At 38.8% G+C, this 20,813-nt stretch overlaps 3 protein-coding genes across 5 annotated transcripts in view; 1 reads left to right on the top strand and 2 right to left on the bottom strand.

Annotated features, from left to right (window-relative positions):
- The first annotated feature begins 1,017 nt into the window (after nucleotides 1–1,017).
- LOC138328111 (proton-coupled amino acid transporter 3-like) overlaps nucleotides 1,018–20,813 on the top strand; it is a 37,282-nt gene continuing 17,486 nt past the window's right edge. The window contains exons 1-2 of one of the 3 annotated variants that reach the window (XM_069274741.1): nucleotides 1,018–1,204; nucleotides 1,745–1,793. In XM_069274741.1, the coding sequence (XP_069130842.1) occupies nucleotides 1,777–1,793 (17 nt within the window). In that variant the 5' untranslated portion in view covers nucleotides 1,018–1,204; nucleotides 1,745–1,776. Of the gene's footprint in view, nucleotides 1,205–1,744; nucleotides 1,794–16,887; nucleotides 17,171–20,813 lie in introns of those variants that run through there. The other 2 variants (XM_069274742.1, XM_069274743.1) reach the window with 2 other exon arrangements.
- Nucleotides 12,238–13,136, bottom strand: LOC138328112 (piggyBac transposable element-derived protein 4-like). Its single transcript, XM_069274745.1, has 3 exons — nucleotides 12,922–13,136; nucleotides 12,539–12,718; nucleotides 12,238–12,395 (listed from the first exon to the last, which is right to left on the bottom strand). The coding sequence occupies exons 1-3, from the start codon at nucleotides 13,100–13,102 to the stop codon at nucleotides 12,253–12,255; spliced, it is 504 nt and encodes a 167-aa protein (XP_069130846.1). The 5' UTR covers nucleotides 13,103–13,136; the 3' UTR covers nucleotides 12,238–12,252.
- LOC138326754 (piggyBac transposable element-derived protein 4-like) lies at nucleotides 13,334–15,816 on the bottom strand. Its single transcript, XM_069272763.1, has 3 exons — nucleotides 14,394–15,816; nucleotides 13,868–13,984; nucleotides 13,334–13,659 (listed from the first exon to the last, which is right to left on the bottom strand). Exons 1-3 carry the CDS (start codon nucleotides 15,079–15,081, stop codon nucleotides 13,334–13,336), a joined length of 1,131 nt encoding a protein of 376 aa, XP_069128864.1. The 5' UTR covers nucleotides 15,082–15,816.

The raw sequence follows: 20,813 nt of genomic DNA, 5'->3' as shown, positions 1-20,813 counted from the left end.
AACCGCTACAAGCCGTAATGTGCCTTGACAGAACGCATCAAAACGGTTATGATCCACTTTGGCTTGCCGTCAAAACCTTGACAAACCTGGACAAAACGGCACAAAAATGCATCCAATCTGCATCAATCAAACGTGGTAAAACGTAGAAAAAACGCAACAAAACGTCGCAAAACTTGAAATCACCGTGAGATTCCGGGGAACGTGTTTGCTGCCCGTTCCACCACGGACTGTCTGGAAGTTTTGTTACGACCTCCTACGGGCTGTTACGTTTTCTTACGTCAGTCCCGTTTTTTTACGTCCTGAGGAGTTCACCATCTGTACCGTGACTGCCGTGGCAATTTTTTTACAGTTTAAAAATCTGGCACGGCATCCACGGTAATCACGACCGCTCACGTTTGTCTATGACGTCCTTCTGCGTTGTCTCACGTTGTCTCGCGGTCACCACGTTTTGTCCACGGTGGCTGAAACGGGGCTGCCGTGGCCGCCGGGAACAAAGTGTAAACCCAGCATAATAATCATAGTAACAGTCAACGTGGGTTTTTTTCAAAATCGTGTGACGATGTTTACAAAACAATGTTAATTAAGTTGAGACAAGTTTGTTACAGCCTCGCAGCATTTGGCAATCGGTATCGCCTTAATCAGTAGGATCCCATGACAGATCTGCAATGCTTTTAAATAATGAAATAATTAAAAAAAAGATATTTATATGAATTTATCATGAACTGTAGTGTCAAAACGTGATGGATCTTTTATCACGCTGTGAAAGATATAGAAATGTGCAACATGTGCAAAATTTCCCGGTAAATTGTACTTTCGTTTTTCTAAAATAAACATGTACTTAGCGTAATATCTTGTATTATTCATTTTCCTGTTTGAAATATAGCTCCATATTTAAAGTATGATAGGCAACATCAAAAAGCACAATAACAAAGTACAACGTCTTATCCGAAGCGAATGAGGGCACTGTTTACGTTTTCAGTGCGAGATTTTTTCCCCTATGACCTTTGACCTAAGCCGCCATCTTGGATAAGTTGATACGTCTATACCACCACCAGCGGTGATTTGTGATTTGAGGAGAGACAAGAGCGGACTACTTTGACCTAGTATTCTTTATAACCGAATTTTACAGAACATAATTTTGGAAATACATATCTAACATCATTCATCAACCACACGTTGGAAAGATAAAATATTTCTGTTTAAGGTAAAGTATGCGTCTCAGATACATATACCTCGTTTATCTAAAATACACGGTTTTATAAAAATATGACTGTGTTTTCTCTAACGCATATGCTATACACTTGATACTATACTGTATCATAATATACCTAACATCGACCGAGAGTTGTTTCTTCTTTCAAACATTTGCTCCATTCAGTATTCTTTTCTTTCGAATTTGTTGCTTGAATGACTTGCATATAATTGATTAACTAGTCTACGCTACCAACGTTCAGTATCTTTTAGAAAGGGTCATGCTTTTTCATAATAACAGGCTACATTTATTTAGTGCTTACTGCAAGTTATTTTCAGTAAATTAAATATTTTACGTGGTTTTGTGATGTCATAATCACCAGAAGATGAGACTAATCGATACTTTACCAACGTCGATTTTGAATGTCGAAAAACCAATATAGATGTACACAAATGTACTACAAGTACAGATTTAACTTGTGGGGTAATCAGGTTATCATGATTACATTGATGAGGTACGGAAAGTCTAAACAGCATTACTTTTTTCTTACAGAATACTTCCTTGATAGACAGACTATTGTTTGAATGAAATCGATATGTTGGTATGTAAGAAATAATGCAATGATATTCCCTATGTAGTATGATATGTGCATGCTTTTGAAGATAAAGAATCCACACAAGTAACAAGCACGGTTCAGTTGCATGTTGTAATATTTCTTTATTGCCGAAACAAAATGTTTGCTTAGTAATCCGCAACATTTATAGCACGTTAAACAGACATTGTAATTATAGATTATAGTCTTGCTGGGTTGCATTTTAAACATGGATTGTCCTGCAAATATGTAAATGAAATGTAAATTTATGTATTGTATATGATACACCGACTGCTTTGTAGACATGGTCCTTAGATATCATCTTATTGAGTAATAAAACATACAACATAACGTGTAGTAAACCGATATACAAAAGGCTGCATATATATATGTTTTGTCATGCTATAAAACCAATCGCCTGTGGTTGGACCTAAATGCCCACATATCAAGGGAAAATTGTACGGAAAAAAAGTGACTATCATATTACAAGTAGGCAGAAAAATAGTTTAAAATCTAAAAAGCGTTGTAATAATTCATAAATATGAAAAGGGCAATTTTTATTAAATAATTAAAAAAAGAAGTTATAAGCGTTATATTTCGATGTAGATGTCTTCGTTTAATAATTGGTACTAGGCCAAATTCACTTGTTCCCCTTCTTAAACCAGTTATAATGCGTTCCAGATGATATAGAATTATCAAATATTACATAAAGAGGTTTTATAATTGACTGAGAGACACCCTTTATAAATTGAGAATAAATAGTGTCAGGGCCTGAAGGTTGTTGAGAAGATGAAGTTGATCAATTATGTATTGTTCTGTAATGTCGAAAATTGAAAAAGTATGCTGTGGCTGAGGACTGCCAGGAGGTAGGTCGTCAACATTCTTATTAGAGACACATATAGATGTAAAGTATGTAGTTTTAGGTCATCATTAATACTCAGAGGAGCGTCGGTTTCATTTTTTGTTTTTAAGATTCATAACTGACTTTGCTATTTTACCATTTACCTGGCGGTATAGATTTATCAATTAAAGGTAGGTTTCGCCCAACAAAACAAATATTTTTTTGTAAAATCCTTTAAACGGAGGAAAAGATGAAAAAAAACATATTAAAAATACCTCAATTTAATTTCTTTATGCATATGAGATTGAACAAATGTGTCTTAAATACAAAATTGAAGGAAATTCTTGATTTATTACGATATGTCAGCCAGACAGGATAGTATGCAAATGAAGCTGCGATGGCTTGGATTGCGTTGTCGAAGTTTCGCGCATGCGCACTGTTACGCACTAAAAGTAAAAAAAAAAATAGCTGAGAAAGCGAGAGGAAAAATGTATCTGAATCGGCAACAAAGAGGAGGAAATTAGCATGGAATCATCGGCACCCTAAGATATCTCTAGGGAATGAAATTCGGAGATGGCATGTAGCAATAGAAGAAACAGAAGCCACATCTCAAGCGGAATTGCCCGGATTTTGTTGGGTCTCGTGTTGCAAGTGGTGAGTTAAATTTCAACACATATTCTAGCGCACATAATGTAAAGCTTGAATTCGCTCTATTTTAGAGAAGTATTTTTCTGGTCAAGCTAGGCAACTGACCACCCATATTGTTCGCTGTGTGCATTAAAAATGATCTATAAGATTATATCTATGTACAGGATAAATTTCAATTTCGTAGTCTTTATATTTCATTTGGCGAAACCTTCTTTGAAAGAGGACTGAAGTTTAGATAGATATTTTTTCTTTTGCATCACGGATTGAAGAAATAACCTGATTCAATCAATAGAACGAAGATATTCATTTTCCCCATCATAGTCTGCATTATTACAGTATAAGAGGGTTTTTTGTATGCATATTTTTAAATGATTTAAAATTTATATCGGAACTTACAGGAGAGTGATCGCTGCAGGATGGGGTATGTACAGTGGTATTAGTTGTTAAATTGATATTATTAGCGATAATTACATCTAATGATTTTGAAGAAGTGATCTTAGTAGGTTCAGATACAATATTTTCCAATCCGTATTTTATTAAAAGTCTGTGAAGATGTGAATTAGGAGTAAGATTTTACATATCCTGATTTATATCACCTACAAGAATAATGTCTTTTTGTGTATCTCTAACTTTGTCGTGTCTCACCCTTTTGTAATAAATTTATATTTCGGAATACCCATTACGGAGTCAGGTTCCGGAAGTGGTCTTTTTATCGACCGCACGAAAAAAGAACTGGGAAAGAGAAACGTCATGTTTTGGACATGATTACAACAGAGTCCTTTGTAGTCTAAAGGGTAAATACAGACTGTGATTGTGAATGATACTCTATAAGATTTTATCTCCAATTGTGTGATTTGCATTTGTATTATTATGCCGCGTTGTTTACCTAGCTATAGCTTAATTCAGCGTCGGCTGAAAACATGTGTTACACGCTACTGTAAGGTAATACTATGTTTGTTTCTGTTTACAGTTTTTTACTCTGTCTCAGGACAGAGCTGCTGACAATCAAGAGAAATTGAATAAAGAATTTGAAAACTTAGATCCCAGACTTTGTCAGTACAGTAAAAACCTTTAGACTACAAAGTAGGACTCGTCACACTGAACCCCCGAGACATCTCGCCCCAAACATGAGTAATATTTCGTCTACTCGGGCCTCGCGGCCCCCTAATAACGAACTTACCTCAGAAACTGTCCCTGATCATACTATCTCTCAGAACCAGCTCAGTGCTGAACCCTCACACGATAAATCGGAGGAAAATTATGAAATTAACAAGCTATTTCAGCCCCCTCATATCAACCCTGAGCGTCGTGTCATTAAACCTACAGAAAAAGCTCAAGATATATATGAACAGGAAGTACAGAAATATACCGCGAAAGTAAGATCTATTCGCAATGACATAGAAAGTGTAATCCTGAACTATGCCACCAGTTCAAAAATTAACACAAGCCTCGTGCTTCAACACCGTGAAAATCTTCTTCGCATAGCCAAGATCTATGCTTCTCATATACATTGTTTTATGGAATTCCTCGAGAGAAAAAACACAGAAGAAAGCAGACTGGAATACACGTCACAAAAGATGATACAAAGTAGTATAGAAGCTAAGATGTCTACAGTTTTAAATGAGATAGACCATATTTGTGTTAGCATAAAGGGCACAGTGGACAAACCCCCTTCAATTAAAACCAGTAAATCTCTCGGTTTACTATAAGAGTTATCTGTAAGAAGTAGTAATTCTGGTACCAGCATGAGAAGTAAGTCCAGATCAAGCCTCGCTAGGCACAGAGCCAAAGCCCTGGAAGCTAAAGCTCGCTTAAACTTCGAAAAACTTGAATACAAAAGGACCAACCCTCAAACATCGAGCCCATACCTGATATGAATCCTAATTCTTACGGTCGAGAAAATGTTTCGGGCCCTATCAGTGAACTACGCGCTACGGCTCAGGAGTTCAGTCCTCCTAAGCGACTAGGTTTGAAACCTATGGAAAAGCGTCCCTATGCTCCGGCATCGAACCCTGAACTTGAGGCTGATCCCCCAATATGTGCCTCTCGCACCTATGCACCGCCACTACTCCTCTCTATCAATGCACCTCATTCTCCGCCAAACCTATCATACACCCAGGAGTCAATACCACGCCCACCATCTGCCATGATGGCCCCATCGACCTACATACCCAGGCCAGTTGAGACCGAGCTAATAGACTTAAATCGCAGACAGGAGTCCGACCCAACAGCTGTCACTTCATCCGGCATGCGTGAAATTACCAAATATAAAATGAGAAGAGATCTCCTTCTTCACAGGCTAACAACCTATAATGATAAGCCAGAACACTACTCAGCATGAAAGAGTGGCTTCAAAGCAGTTATCTCTGACCTTGAAGTTACCCCAGCCGAGGAAATAGAACTGCTCATAAAATATCTCGGTAGCGAGTCAAAACGACACGCTGAGAGCCTCAGATCCTCTAATGCCGCCAACCCATCGTCCGGACTCATCAGGGTTTGGCAACGACTCGATGAGAGATATGGTGCCCCAGAACTAGTTGAAGCCTCAATGCGTGATAAGCTCACAAACTTCCCCAAACTTAATAATAAAGACACGAAACGCCTGTACGACCTAGCGGATATCCTATCAGAGATTGAATCAATAAAGGAGCAAGAGAACTACTGTTCCCTTATGGCCTACTACGACTCATCAGTCGGCGTAATTCTTATTGTTGAGAAACGTCCCCCTACATGCAATCCAAGTGGACAGATCGCGCGGCACGCTATAAGAAGGATAACACAGTGGGATTCCCATGATTCAAGGTTTTCTGCAACTTTGTGCGCGAATTTAGTAGTCGAGCCAACGATCCTAGTCTAATCTATAAAAATGAAAACAAAACTCAGGTACACACTGAGAAAGGCAAGAAATCGACTATTCCTGTCGTATCTACAATGAAAACGGACATTCCATCCGAGAGTGATAACATCTCACAGCCTTATACTCAACAGGAGAACCTGTGTCCTATTCATAATACTACACATACCCTCAATGAATGCAGAGCCTTCCAACAAAAACCAATAGCAGAAAGGCGCCAGTTTATGAAGGAAAGGGGTATCTGTTTTCGGTGTTGCAAGGCAAATAGACATATTGCGAAAGATTGCAAAGAAAAATCTGTGCTTTGTTCCGCTGTAAAAGTACTTCGCACTGTACTGCCCTACATGTTTCTAGCCCAACTAGCACGACTACTAAAGGACAACCTTCCGTATCCAACATCGTGAGCGACCATGGTGGGGAGGATCTACCAAGCAAAGATATTTCATCAGATGTTAATGCCAAATGTACACAGTTGTGCGGTAAAAACAAAAACGGAAAATCATGTGCAAAGATGGTTCTTGCTAGAGTCTACCCCAAAGAATCTCCAGAACGCCAAATCCTCCTATATGTTATTATAGACGATCAAAGTAACAGGTCGCTAGCTACCACAAGCTTCGTTGAAACATTCCGGGATTGCGGTTGCGAATCAGAATACGCGATCTCATCATGTTCCGGTCAATTCGTTACTTCTGGACGCAGGGCATCTGGCTACATAATCGAATCCATGGATGGATCAGCAAGCATGAACCTACCTACGTATACTATGATTGAATGTAAAAAGATTACTAATGCCCGGGATGAAATACCAACCCCAGAAGTCGATTTGTATCATGATCACTGAAGAGACATATCTAAGGATATCTCGCAACTCCAAGATAGGACAGAAATCATGCTGCTTATAGGCCGTGACCTCATTGAAGCCCATCACGTATTAGATCAGCGTCTGGGTCCAAAAAGCATCCCATTTGCCCAAAGACTAAATCTAGGATGGGTTGTCATCGGAAAAGTCTGCTTAGGGATCACCCATGATCCGAACTTCGTCCAAGTTAGTAAAACTCAAATACTCGGAAAGGGTCGTCCTACAATCCTGGCGCCATGCACAAGCTCACTCCACGTAAATGACTCGGTCTTTCGTAGGACCCCAGACGACAAGCCTGGCCTTTCCGTCGAAGATAGAGAATTTATGGAAATCATGGAAGGAAAAATGAAAAGAAATAAAAAAAAAAACGGAAACTGGGAAGCCCCTCTCCCTTTTCGCCGCAATGGACAGCCCATTCCGAACAACAAGTCACAAGCCATGGACAGAGCCAAATTCTTGACTCGAAACCTAAGAAGGAACAAAGAAAAAAAGGACCACTTTTGTTTGTTCATGGAGAACGTGTTGGATCGTGGTCATGCAGAGATAGCGCCACCTATTTCGAACTCATTGGAACAATGGTATCTACCCATATTTGGAGTATACCATAAGAAGAAGACATCACAGATTCGCGTTGTATTTGACTCCTCGGCCACATACCAAGGCGTCTCTCTCAACAGTGCTATTCTCACAGGACCTGACCTCACCAACAGCCTTCTCGGTATTCTCATTCGTTTTCGCAAGGAAAGAGTGGCCTTTGTAGCAGACATTCAACAAATGTTTCACTGTTTCTTTGTTACGGGAGAACACAGGAACTTTCTTCGGTTCTCTGGCATTCTGAAAATGACCCAGACAAACCACTGACAGAATACCGGATGAAGGTACATACATTTGGCAACGCCCCCTCCCCGGCCATAGCAACGTTTGGCTTTCGGAAATCGGTTGAAATCAACAAGGACAGATATGGTGAGGACGTTTACGAATTCGTCAACAACAATTTTTACGTTGATGATGGCCTATCGTCCCATCCTGATGCCGAATCAGCGATCGACCTCTTGAAAAGAACACAGAAATCCCTCCTTGAGGGAGGCAATCTCCGACTTCACAAAATATCGTCAAACTCTCGCATGGTCATGGACGCCATTCCTTCAGACGATCTAGCCCAAGACCTACAGGACTTGAACTTCGATTCTGAATCACCCCCGCTTCAGAAAATATGGGAATATACTGGGATATCGTCTCTGATGAATTTACGTTTAAAGTCTCTGCCGAGGTAAAAGCATTCACTACACGAGGCGTCCTATCCACAGTCAACAGCCTTTATGATCCCCTTGGCTTTCTGTCCCCTGTCATCATCCGCGGCAAACTATTTCTCAGGAAGTTGATGAACGCCAAGGACTTGGCCTGGGACGACCCTCTACCTCACGAGTCGAAGGGTGAATGGGAGACCTGGAGGGAATCTTTGCGCGAGTTGGAAGGCGTTCGTATTCCTCGCACGTACACAGACAATCCTCGAAGCGAGGTCAGAAAGGAACTGCACATATTCTCTGATGCCTCTGTCGAAGCTATTGCGGCCGTAGCGTATCTCAGAACTTTCGACTACGAGGACAAGATTCATATTTCTCATGTATTAGGAAAAGCTAAGGTTGCGCCGATGGAAGGACATACCTTACCCCACCTTGAATTGTGCGCGGCCGTCCTTGCCACTCAAATCCTGCCAAACTGTGACAACTCCGAAATCGTGTTCGACGAGGTTAAGTTGTACTCCAATAGCAGGATGGTCCTTGGGTACATACATACCACAACCAGAAGATTCTACGTCTACGTTGCAAACAGGGTTGAACGGATCAGAATGATCACTACACCAGAACAGTGGCTGTACATAAGCACCGACCAGAATCCTGCCGATCAGGGTACACGTTCCATTCCGTCAACGAAAATTCAAGAGAGTGTCTGGCTGAAAGGTCCTCCATTCTTGACACTTTCTAATTTCGTGAAAGAAAACCCGGAGGAGCATGAATTGGTCAACGAGGATTCTGACAAAGAAATCAGGCCCCTGGTCCAGGTTGTGAAAACAAATACTTCGGAGAAGCCAGCCACCAACCTCGGCTCGCATCGGTTTGAGAAAATTCTCCGACTGGATATCGCTGATACGTAGCATATCTATCCTCAAACACGTCGCTAGATCGTTCAGTAAGAAAACGAATCCGAAGAGCACTCAAAATACGAATAATAATCGGGATTACAGGGATTCCGTCCCTTTTCACCAGGCCAAGAGCTTGATCATTATGGAAACTCAAAAGGATTTCTTTATGGACGATTTCATGCAACTTACTAGGGAAGAAATGATTCAAACGGTGTCATGAGAGTTGGATGAAGACTGAACCGACTTTAGGATATTTCGAATTAAAATGAACTGAACCCCATTATCATTCCTGGTAAAAGCCACGTGGGCATGCTCATTTTTCGATACTACCATGCAGCCACCGAACACCAAGGTCGACATCTTACGGAGGGCGCTGTGCGTGCAGCCGGATTTTGGATCGTCGGATGTCGACGTCTCGTAAACTCGATTATCCACCATTTTGTAAAATCCCGTAAGCTCAGAGGCCAACTTATGTATCAAAAGATATCGTACTTACCATTGGCACGTGTCACTTCTTCTGCGCCCTTCACGTTCGTCTGCCTCGATGTCTTCGGCCCCTGGTAAGTCACCTCGAGGAGGACCAAAGGCTGCCTAGTTCATTCCAAACAATGGGCCGTCATCTTTACGTGCTTGGCTTTACGTGCAATCCACATCGAAGTTGTCGAAGACATGACCTCATCGGCCTTTATCAACGCTCTTAGGAGATTTGTTTCTATTCGCGGAGAAGTTCAAGAACTTTACTCGAACCGCGGTACCAACTTCGTCGGAAGCACCAACGACCTCATGATAGATACAATTAAAGTTGGAGACGGCCCAGTGAAGGATTTCTTATATCGCAGGGGTATCACCTGGAAGTTTAATTCGCCCCACTCCTCTCACATGGGAGGAGTCTGGGAACGGATGATCGGCCTGTCAAAGCGTATTCTCGACTCCATGCTGCTGGAGCACAACAACAAGAACCTGACCCACGAAGTACTAACTACGTTAATGTATGAAGTGTGTGCCATTCTCAATGCACGACCTATCATCTCCGTATCAAATGATTCCGAAACTCCTCAGATACTCAGCCCTTCTTTCCTCCATACGCAGAAAACTGGTAGAGTGGAAGAGCCTTCGCAGGAACAATTCCTTCTGGTCACGTTGGCAAAAGGAATACCTACAATCACTACAGGGACGCAAAAAGTGGCAGTCTGAACGCCAAAATGTCAAAATAGGTGACATTGTACTGCTTAAAGACAAAAATACACCTAGGAACGACTGGTCTGTGTCCAGAGTCGTCGACACTTTGAGTGGAGAGGAAAACTTTGTCCGAAAGGTCAGGTCAAGGTCATCATGGATGGAACCACCTCCTACTACATCCGCCCTGTTACGGATCTGGTACTAAATCTTAGTGAGTGACTTTAAATCGACCTATTATCATCATCAAGAGTGTTGTGAGGACTACAATTGTGACTTTAAACTTTCTTGTTCATCGCGCTTTCCAGAACTGTTAAGTCTTGTTTACCTTCGTTTATGGTGTATTATTATTCTAGTATAGTGGTGATTGCTATTCGCAATCAGGTGGGGAGTGTCGTGTCTCACCCTTTTGTAATAAATTTAAATTCCGGAATACCCATTACGGAGTCCGGTTCAAGAAGCGGTCTTTTATCATCGACCGCACGAAAAAGAACTGGGAAAGAGAAACGTCATGTCTTGGACAGAATTACAACAGAGTCCTTTGTAGTCTAAAGAGTAAATACAAATTGTGATTGTGAATGATACTCTATTAGACACTTATTGAATGGGTATGAGGGAAATAGCACTTTTATGGTTCCCAGAGACACGAACTATTTTCCGAGGCGAAGCCGAGGAAAATAGTTCGTGTCGAGGGGAACCATAAAAGTGCTATTTCCCGAATATACCCATTCAATAAGTGTTTTATTATACCTTTGCTTCATTTTCGCTATGTAAAAAGCATACATGGTGTACACTATTACAGTGACGAATATGTCATCGTGATTAAATGACGCCTAAAATCAAGACCATTCTATTGGTAATAATATGTTCGTCACCATAATACCCATACCTCTGACCATGTCTGTGTTTTATAATTATAGTTCTGACAAAAAACACAACTGAAATACTGTATTAAATTAATGAAATTTTATTGATATTCAAGAAATGCACAAACAGTAAATAAGATAACATATATAATATTCCATAACAACAGTCAGTATTTATATGATCCAGTTAATTCTACTTTGTGATATTGATGGTAACATTGCAATTATTGAGATGGAAATTTCCTGGAATATAGCCTGATGTACTCATTGGGATGTTATTGCAGACATTTGTCCTAGTAGCGGCTAGCTCATTTGCAGTAATGTCAGCCATTATACTTTCGAATTCGTCGTCTAAAAAGTCGGGAAGCTGGAGGTTGGAAGAGCATGTAGCTAGTTCCATTTCCGTTGACAGAGTTATGTAGTTTTAGAGACTTTGCTGGGACAACATTTTCACTTAGTATGTCCGAAATTTGGCGTTTCTTGTTTTCACTTATAAGACCTGATAGAGTTTTCCGATTTGTGCCCGCTTATGCCCATGATGTGCCTTGCTTCGACTCCCTTTTGGTCAAGCGTCGTGATACATGTTGCCCGTATACAATGGTTGGTGTATTTAACAGAGAGACCTGCATCTTTGCTGAGCCGTGACATGGAATTGTTCAAAGTATTTTTACCTACAGCGCAATTATCATACCACACTTCCATGCTCTGATCGACAGTTGTCTTCGGCCTTTGCCAGAAGTTGTCATTGTTAGGATTTAATTTGCTTAGGTATTTCTATTTAATGCATTATTTACTTGACTCATACAAATGACAAAAGTCAATGCTAATGAAAAATGAACACGACGTAATTGTAAACGAATTTGGTATTGTTTGTATAATCTACACCTTTAACCCTCTTGCTGCCAGAACTCTGTTTGAAATATATGACGTCACTGCCAGAACTAATGACGTAACGTCAAATTTGCAACGTCGTTTAGTTTTGCAGCTGCAGTTGCAGTATCGACAACCCCAATTTAGACATTAATTTGATATTTCAAAGGAAGAAAGAAGACTAGTAAATTTATACAACATTAAAGCAATTTTATTCTTCCTGTTGAGGACGCCTGAAGTCCCGCTGGGTATGGTATCTCCTGAAACAGTCCCCAACGCAGAGTCCGGCCTCACATACAGCGCACCACGTGCGGATTCTCCTATCGCACACTTGGCAAATCTTTCTCTTTGATCCTAAAATAAATTATATTTGTACCATTTACATACATGTATTTTAAATTGAAAAGATACATTATTAATTCTCAGATAATAAAATGAATAGCATAATTTCTGTCATTGTTTAGAAACTTTCAATAGTTTTTCAATTTATTTATTACCGTCGATCATATCTACGAAGTGTCTGTCCGTTAGACGGTCAAGTGCAGATCTTGGACCTGGGCGCCTTCTCTCCTGACGATACTCCCCGACTAAGGACTGGTAAACACTTTGGTAGAATTCCAGCCTATGCATCTTCTGGCGGAGCCCCCTTCTCTGTCTGTATACGATGTATGCGTTGTCTATTGAAAAAAGTACAGAGTATTATATACGTGTATGCAGAAATGTATACGTGTCAGTCAGTATATATTAACGGTAATATCATAATTATGCTTTTTCTTTCTACGATTTAACTAAATTTAAATTATCAATGTTATTTCAAGATGCATTATAAACGTATCGAAATTAATAAGTATAAATCTGTTCAATATCTTAGTATACTTACTCATCATCTTCAGCAGAAGGTTGATTAGGATGCGTTTCCACAGTTTGCATGTCCGTGCGTCAGGGTCATAGGCTTGCACAGATTTATCGCTGAGGTCTACTCCTCCCATTTTTTTGTTGTACAAATCATTGACCGCAGGAATATTGACGTCAACCCCTTTGGCGTTGTGTGTTGCAAGCATGCTGTAATGACAATATGATTGATAATTACAGTATAATTTAATCCATAGATTTAAGTGGTCATACAATGTATACTAGTGAAAAAGTCTATATTTCATTTAATCCACTTAATGATTACTCATAGTCACATTGGCGTATTCACTACTATTTACAGACGAACATATACGATATTGTTTTTGTCATGAACGGTTATTAATGAACGATATAAATTTGTAGTTTTCAAACATTATTAATTACCGTGGGGAGGCCATCGTTGACAAAAATGTAACCGTCTTCCGGTCCCCGTAAGCGAGAGCCATTGTGCTTCCGCTCTGCCTTATTTCCATCTCTCCTTTTTTCAATCTAATCCCCTTGAAAGAGGAAGGCATACCCCTCCGGTAGACCCGTACGGTGCCGGTCATATATGTACCCCGATCAAACAGCGCATCACAAAGGGTTGGGCTTGTATAGTAATTGTCCACTATAAGATGGTGATTCTTTCCCAGAAACGGCTGTATAAGCGCCATACAGACATCATACCCAAGACCGTTTGTGCTTCTATCTTCATTGCCTTGCCGTCCTGAAAATATGTATTCTGTTTTACTAGATGTCAGAAAAACAGTTCATTTTCTTTTGTATTCAGTTATATTATTCAATATTGTTTGATTAAACCAACACGATATCATTCAACTTCAGTTTAAATCTGTTAAATTAGAATACATGTCGATAATCTAATCACTTACATTTTGTATCAGCTACATGTATATTTCAATTTATACCGTACACACCTGAGTATAATTTCAATGATATAGCATATCCTGTATCCGACTCGGCCAAAACAAAGAACTTGGCCCCCCATCTGTGTGCTTTCTTGGCAGGCAAGTATTGAACGATGTCATGTCTTCCTAAAAGAAAACAACAATTCATCTCTACAGTTTATGATCAAGTTAGGAAATATATATTAAATGTCAAGGTGGTCAAGAAGCTTACAGCTTAAACAGACCGAGGATCAGGTATACAGTATAGGTAATAGAATCTGAACTTGCCTGAACATATGTTAAGAATAAAATGTATGCTTATTAATCGTTATTGTTAAATTATCTTAGACTAAGCTATTATTTGCAAATAAATAAATTTTAATTCTAGTTTCCTAAATTACTCTCGACAGAATGTAACAATTTCGTTCGTCTATTGGTTCTGTCAATTTACTTCTGACCGCACACAGTTGTACATGTATATCATAATGTACGTACTGCATTTAGTATCTCACAACAGTTACACCTACAGTATGGAAATCAATATCAATCTACGTACCTTTGAAGCCAACCATGCTTTCGTCGATTGTCAAATCTCGGGCAGCATTATATCGCATCTTGAAAGTCTGATTGAAGAGATCTAGAACCGGTCGAAATTTGTGGCATGGATCATGGCCCTCTTGACCTCGTGGGATATGAGTGTTATTGTTATTGCAGTGCAAAAACTTCATGATCAGTTGGAATCTGTTCCGGGTCATAACAGAAGAAAATCCATGGGTATTGTACAGATAGGTTTTATCAGACGTGTTCCAGTAAGACTCTATGGAGGGTTTTTTGACGATTCCCATGGCTAGATATAGCCCTATAAATGCTGACATTTCATCTAGATTTGTATCCTTCCATTCATTGGATCTAGAGCACGGCGTTGACGCGTAACCTTCTTTCTCAAAATATTGTCTTGCATATCTGTTTGTCTCTTGAACAAGTATCTCAGTTAACGAACTTCCCGTTTCAGGTACTGCAAACATGTTGAAATATTCAATTGGATCCGAATTCGCATCTGGCGGGTCGATGGGCCCCATATCTTCGACAAACTCACGTACCTCATGAGGATATTCATGCTCATCAGCATTCTGAACTCTGGTCCATAGTTTAGTGATCTGGCGATACCCGTCTATAGCATCGTTTTCATCAGAACTATATGCATCATATTCAATATCAGAGTCGTTGTCTGAATTATCCTCCATATTGAAATACCTCGTATGATGTCATAAACCTAAAATATGACGTTTTATTGACGTCTTATGACGTAATTGCGTGCTAATTGGCGGAATGACTTTTAATTGAGATAATTAATTTGGAGGTCAAAAAAGGGAAACGCTGCAGCAAGGATACTAACGTCATTCAGACATAAGTCTGTTTGCGTGTTTTGCTTGTAAATGACTTACTCTTAAACTAGCATTCGTAAAACGTTTTAATGAACTTTGTGTGGCTCTATTGTATCTAAATGCGCTGAAAAATATAATCTAGTCCAATTGATTGATACATTTTAGGACAACCACTTCAATAACGTCATTATTTTGTGTCCATTTCTTACCCAAGCAGAGCGAAAACCCGCATATACGCTGCGCGCCTATTTAATAATAATATTATATCATTCATTGTATTCACAGTAATTTCTATCATTATGATATTATCACTGAAATCCAAAATACCTTCTGTTGTTTTCAGCACATTATTCTTTGCTGAAAATCCAATGGGTTTCTTAAAACCCATTGCCTTGTACATCACAATGTTCCGTACGTCATCTTTTTTAATTTTTACGTCGTGTGTAAAAATGCGTTTTTGACAAAGTGGGATATTATAAACTCACTATGTACCATAAATTATTTCAAAATGAAATATTTTGCTGTTTATTATTATAGAGTAGTGTTTCACGATTAATTTGAGACCAATATCACGACAGTCTGGTGAAAACCAAGCGAGTTTTACGCCACATACACGGGATGACTTGAAATGGACATATATGTACACTCTGGCAGTCAGAGGGTTAAATACGCTTTTTCAAATTTGAAATATTAAAACTATCAATAAAATCAACGTTACAGTACCTGGTTGATCATACATGCGTCCCTCCTTGTCATTGTCTCTTAAATCGTCGCCTCGATGGTTTTTTGTTTGCCGACTGGTGACGGTGACGTATCGTCTCCCTGTAGCATCAGTATTGATGTTGAAATCATTTTTCTGAATATCTCTCAGGTTCTCACGGCCTCTATTACAGAAATAGTATAGATATTCAAATATTGTCCGGTTTTGTAATCCCTCCGAGGTATTTTTAGAAAAGATTTCACTTGCGTAAAGCTTCTCCATGTCTTTTGCATCAATTGGAGCTTTGTGTTTCGTATCCCCTAATCCCGCCCTTTTTAGGTTCACCAACACCGACTTGAACATTTCATTTGCTTTCTTAAATGCGTCGGCGTTTATAATATCCTCATCGCGCTTCTTTAAAAAATACTTTTGCACTCCATACCTGATTGTAATCATGGATTTTTTTAGTGTATCGGGATCCATCAACTTTTTTCAACTCCGCGTAAAACTTTCGAAGAATACCGTTCACATGTTCGCTTGTTTCACCCTCAAGTTCACTGGTCGTTCCAAGTGATTTTTCTCGGAGGTAATCCTTCAAGATGTTTACCGCAGTTTTGATAACCTGTTGGGTATTTGCACTGTCTCTTTCGTTTACCAACTTTGTTAGTGTTTCCTCGTCAAAGTTGTCAAATCGTGTTCCGTTTACAGCCATTTTCCCAAACACCAGCCTTGTCGCTTTGCGATGGAACGTCAATGACGTCACATAAACGTCATCTGACGTCATGAAACGTCGTCAGATGACATCCAATTAAAATCGCTATAGAGGAAAAGTCCGCCAAATTTGAATGCAGGTAAATAGCCTTTTCCCACGGTAAATAGTCCAAATGACTATTTACCGGGGAATAGCTTTTTATGACAGTGAAAATTTTAATAGCATTTCTATTGACTACTTTTTATATAGCGAAAAAGAAGTAAAGGTATAGGCCTAATAAAAGATATTATCTCTAATTGTGTGATTTGCATTTGTATTATTATGCCGCGTTGTTTACCTAGCTATAGCTTAATTCAGCGTCGGCTGAAAACATGTGTTACACGCTACTGTAAGGTAATACTTTGTTTGTTTCTGTTTACAGTTTTCTTACTCTGTCTCAGGACAGAGCTGCTGACAATCAAGAGAAATTGCATAAAGAATTTGAAAACTTAGATCCCAGACTTTGTCAGTACAAACTTGATCAACGTTATTATCAAGTAGGTCTCAGTAATTGACTAAGGAATTAGCGGGTCGATATAAACAGCCAAGTAGAATTTATTATGTGTTGTGATTTCAGAACATATCAGTTCAAGACTATTGCATTCAAGATCTAACCTGGGTCTAATGTTAATGTAATTTTTAGCATATATACATGTACAATGTAAGTACACCACCACCGTTGCTATCTCTATCCCTCCTTAATACATGACCATAGTGCTCTAATGCAATATCGTTATCGGATATATGGTGGTACCAAGGTGTCTCTCGGATATTCATGATATATCAAAATCAGAATATTCGGCTTCGAGGATGTTGAGCTTGTTACGTGATGAACATATATCAATGTGGCATATTGAGTTATCTTCTAGTTGAATGTTTTGGTTCGGGCCTGGATATGGATGGGTATCACCAGATAGAAGGTTGCAAAATATTAAAAGAATGCACTTTATAAACACGAAAGATGTGTTCAGGGAGGTGTCAGAGATACCAAGTCTTTGAGAATTGTCATCCACCAACGCTCCCATACCAAGGATGTAATTTATTTAACAAACATGTATACAAAGAAAAATTAGCATTGTTTAGAATGCAAAAAGGATTCATCATGTAATATATATTTTCAATTTTTTAGACAACGTCCAGCAGATAATAAAAACTTTAAAGGGGTTTAAAACTCAGACTGAATCTTTAAGTTTTGAAATTACGCTAAATTCCTGTTCAAAAGCGTTGAACTGCGACTGGAGAATATAAATGAAAACTTATAAAAATAAAACCTTCGGTAAATAAATAGAAACTTGAATAAATATGCTTTATTTAAGTAAAAGATAAAGATCTAGCGGGTCAATGAGTGAGAGTCAACATCTGCTTTACAAATAGCTAGGTCAAAATAATCTGTACGTAAAAAGACACATGTGCGTTATCATTGACATACATATGATAAAACCCTGTTTTTACATTATACAATAAATCTAATACGATGAGCTATAGGGAATGGTGTATTTTTGTTATCAGACAGGTAACTTTTGACAAAATAGAGTTAAGAAATGAGAGCATTTGCGTGCTGGAGAGATACTCATAATGGTATTTTACAATAATATACAGTGTATAGGATATGAAAAGTTACATGGTTTTTCAAATTGAATCATTACTAGTATCATTCTTTTTATATCTCAATATGAGGGTATCGTTATCTTGTTGTAAGTGCACGTTACACCTTACTTCACCTATACCAAAATAGGATCTCCCGATTAAATATGACCATGCTTTTAACGTCCTAGGCAATAACACAGGGACACGATAATAAATGTCAGTTCTAGAATTTCACCCACGTGTACCATGTGTATCTGAATATAATGCGAACTTGAACCACTGATTCAAAACGGGCCTCTACTCATTTGCACGTGAGACTTCAACTATGTTATACATATACCATCTGCAGGCTATACCTGTGTTTGGAATTAGATTCTTTGAGTAAGTTACGTACTTGACTATTTTTTTGTGTTAAATAATATGTAGTACAGAGTGCGGGGAGATGATTTCTCATTTAGCCAATTGACCGAACTGACAGACAGGCTATTGATTCGTTCTACATAAACTAACTGGCTATACCAGTACTATAATATGTAGTACAGAGTGCGGGGAGATGATTTGTTAATAAGGAATTGATCATGACGGACACATTTATACTTGTACAAACAGACCGACAGACCAAATGACGGACACACATAAGCATGTACAAACAGACTGACAGACAAATTGACGAACACACGTATATTTGTACAAACAGACAAAATGACGGTCACATTATACATATGCAAACAGGCAGACAGACAGAGAAATGGACGGTCCTTTTATACATGTACAAACAGACAGACAGTCAAAATGACGGACACACATATACATGTACAGGAAACTATTCACAGTATGCAATGCAATGTAATTCATTTTATCAGGTCGGGCACAACACTGCATATGGGTAACAGTTACCCATTTGAGTAACAGTTACCTGTTTAAGTAATCAATAAGTTAACCCAAATGAGGAATTCTTCTTTGATAATAATTTTTAAAACAATATTAGCTGTTTTCTTTTCACAGAATTCCTCCATTGGGTAACTTATTGATTACTACAAACAGGTAACTGTTACTCAAATGGATAACTGTTACCCATATGCAGGGTTGTGTCCAACCTGTTTATACTACATACATGTACATGTATTGTATATATGGCTCTTTGAATATCAGAAGTTGAAAACATGTTCTTGTTTGTATGTGTCGTATATAATTAAAGTCAATATAATTGTGTAATTATTACGTCATTATTCAAAATGTTTGCTTAGTATTGAGTATAGCTAAATGACTTTATTAATAACTTTAAAAGTGAACTGTTTGGACTAAACTTATATTTATATCAGTCGATGGACTGGTGCAGAGTAGAGCTGTCGTGTTGCACAGGTGGGAGCTTGCATGTCATTGTAGTGACTAGGTCCTTTTACTATTTCCAGAGTAAACAACTGACCGGTGTTAATTAGTTGATAACATATGATAACCATATAAAGGTCAATACTAACTAGAAAGTCAATTGTCAGGCAGTATCCGTACGATCATACAAATCTAAATTTAATATCGATTCTGACAAATTTTGTTCCAAGATAAATTAATATGACTTTCGGGCATGATGACAATGATAGCAGCCCGATATGTATATAAGCAGAGAACTGATTGAGATATAGGGAGCTTGAATTTAGAGACCCAGCTGCAAGACAGACTCCGCTCTCAAGGCTATCGACTCATCTCCGCCGCGGTAATTAAATGATATATGTCAGTAGAGCACATGTTGTCTTATTTACCTCTTGGGGGACTGTCTAACAGTTGTGAACAAAGGGGCTAAGACTAGCACCGGACTGGTCCATATTAGTGGAGCGGCTGAGGTCGACTTTTCGGCGAAATCATTCAAGTTTGAAGAAAGCATGAAACTTTGCATATGGCTTCTTTGGGTCATAGGTTTCAGGAAAAAAATGGACCCCAAAAAATCACGGCCCCTGTCGGCCGCCATATTGGTTTTCAAAATGGCTGCCAAAAATTAACCTTAACGACCCATACCTCGCGTTCTATACCAGCTAGATCCCAACTTTAAACGTCCACTTCCATATTATTGATACCTAGGAACATTCTGGTAGTGTTATACTTCACATAGAAGGACCACCATTTTGAATTTCAAGATGGCCGCCAACTTTTCAAGCTATATCTTTATATAGAATTCATCTAATTAGCTAAGCTGTCTTTAAGCAAATATATAGAGAGTACTGATACTTTTGTAGTGTTTGGTACATAAATAATTTGTTTCTTAATTTAATTTCAACATGACCACCATTTTGAAATCTAAGATGGCCTTTAAAATCTAAGTTGTTTCCATATTTTACTGTGTAAGTGATCGAGCAAAAAATCAAGCTAACACTCATAAAATGTTGATATGATATGCCTTGAATTATATTGGAATAAACTCCTGGATTGCAACTCTACATGCGTAATCGGAGAATCATCTTTCAGGGGCTTTTTCGACTCCTCAAATAGAACATTTTCAATGTCGCAAGTCAACAGCGATTGACCAAATCACTGCCAACAATAACACCCAACTCATTCCTT

This window comes from Argopecten irradians, chromosome 7 (assembly GCF_041381155.1).
Source record: "Argopecten irradians isolate NY chromosome 7, Ai_NY, whole genome shotgun sequence".
In the NCBI taxonomy this organism is placed as follows: domain Eukaryota; kingdom Metazoa; phylum Mollusca; class Bivalvia; order Pectinida; family Pectinidae; genus Argopecten; species Argopecten irradians.
The sequence above is the reverse complement of the archived record's forward strand: the minus strand, read 5'-3'. Positions and strand labels throughout refer to the sequence as shown.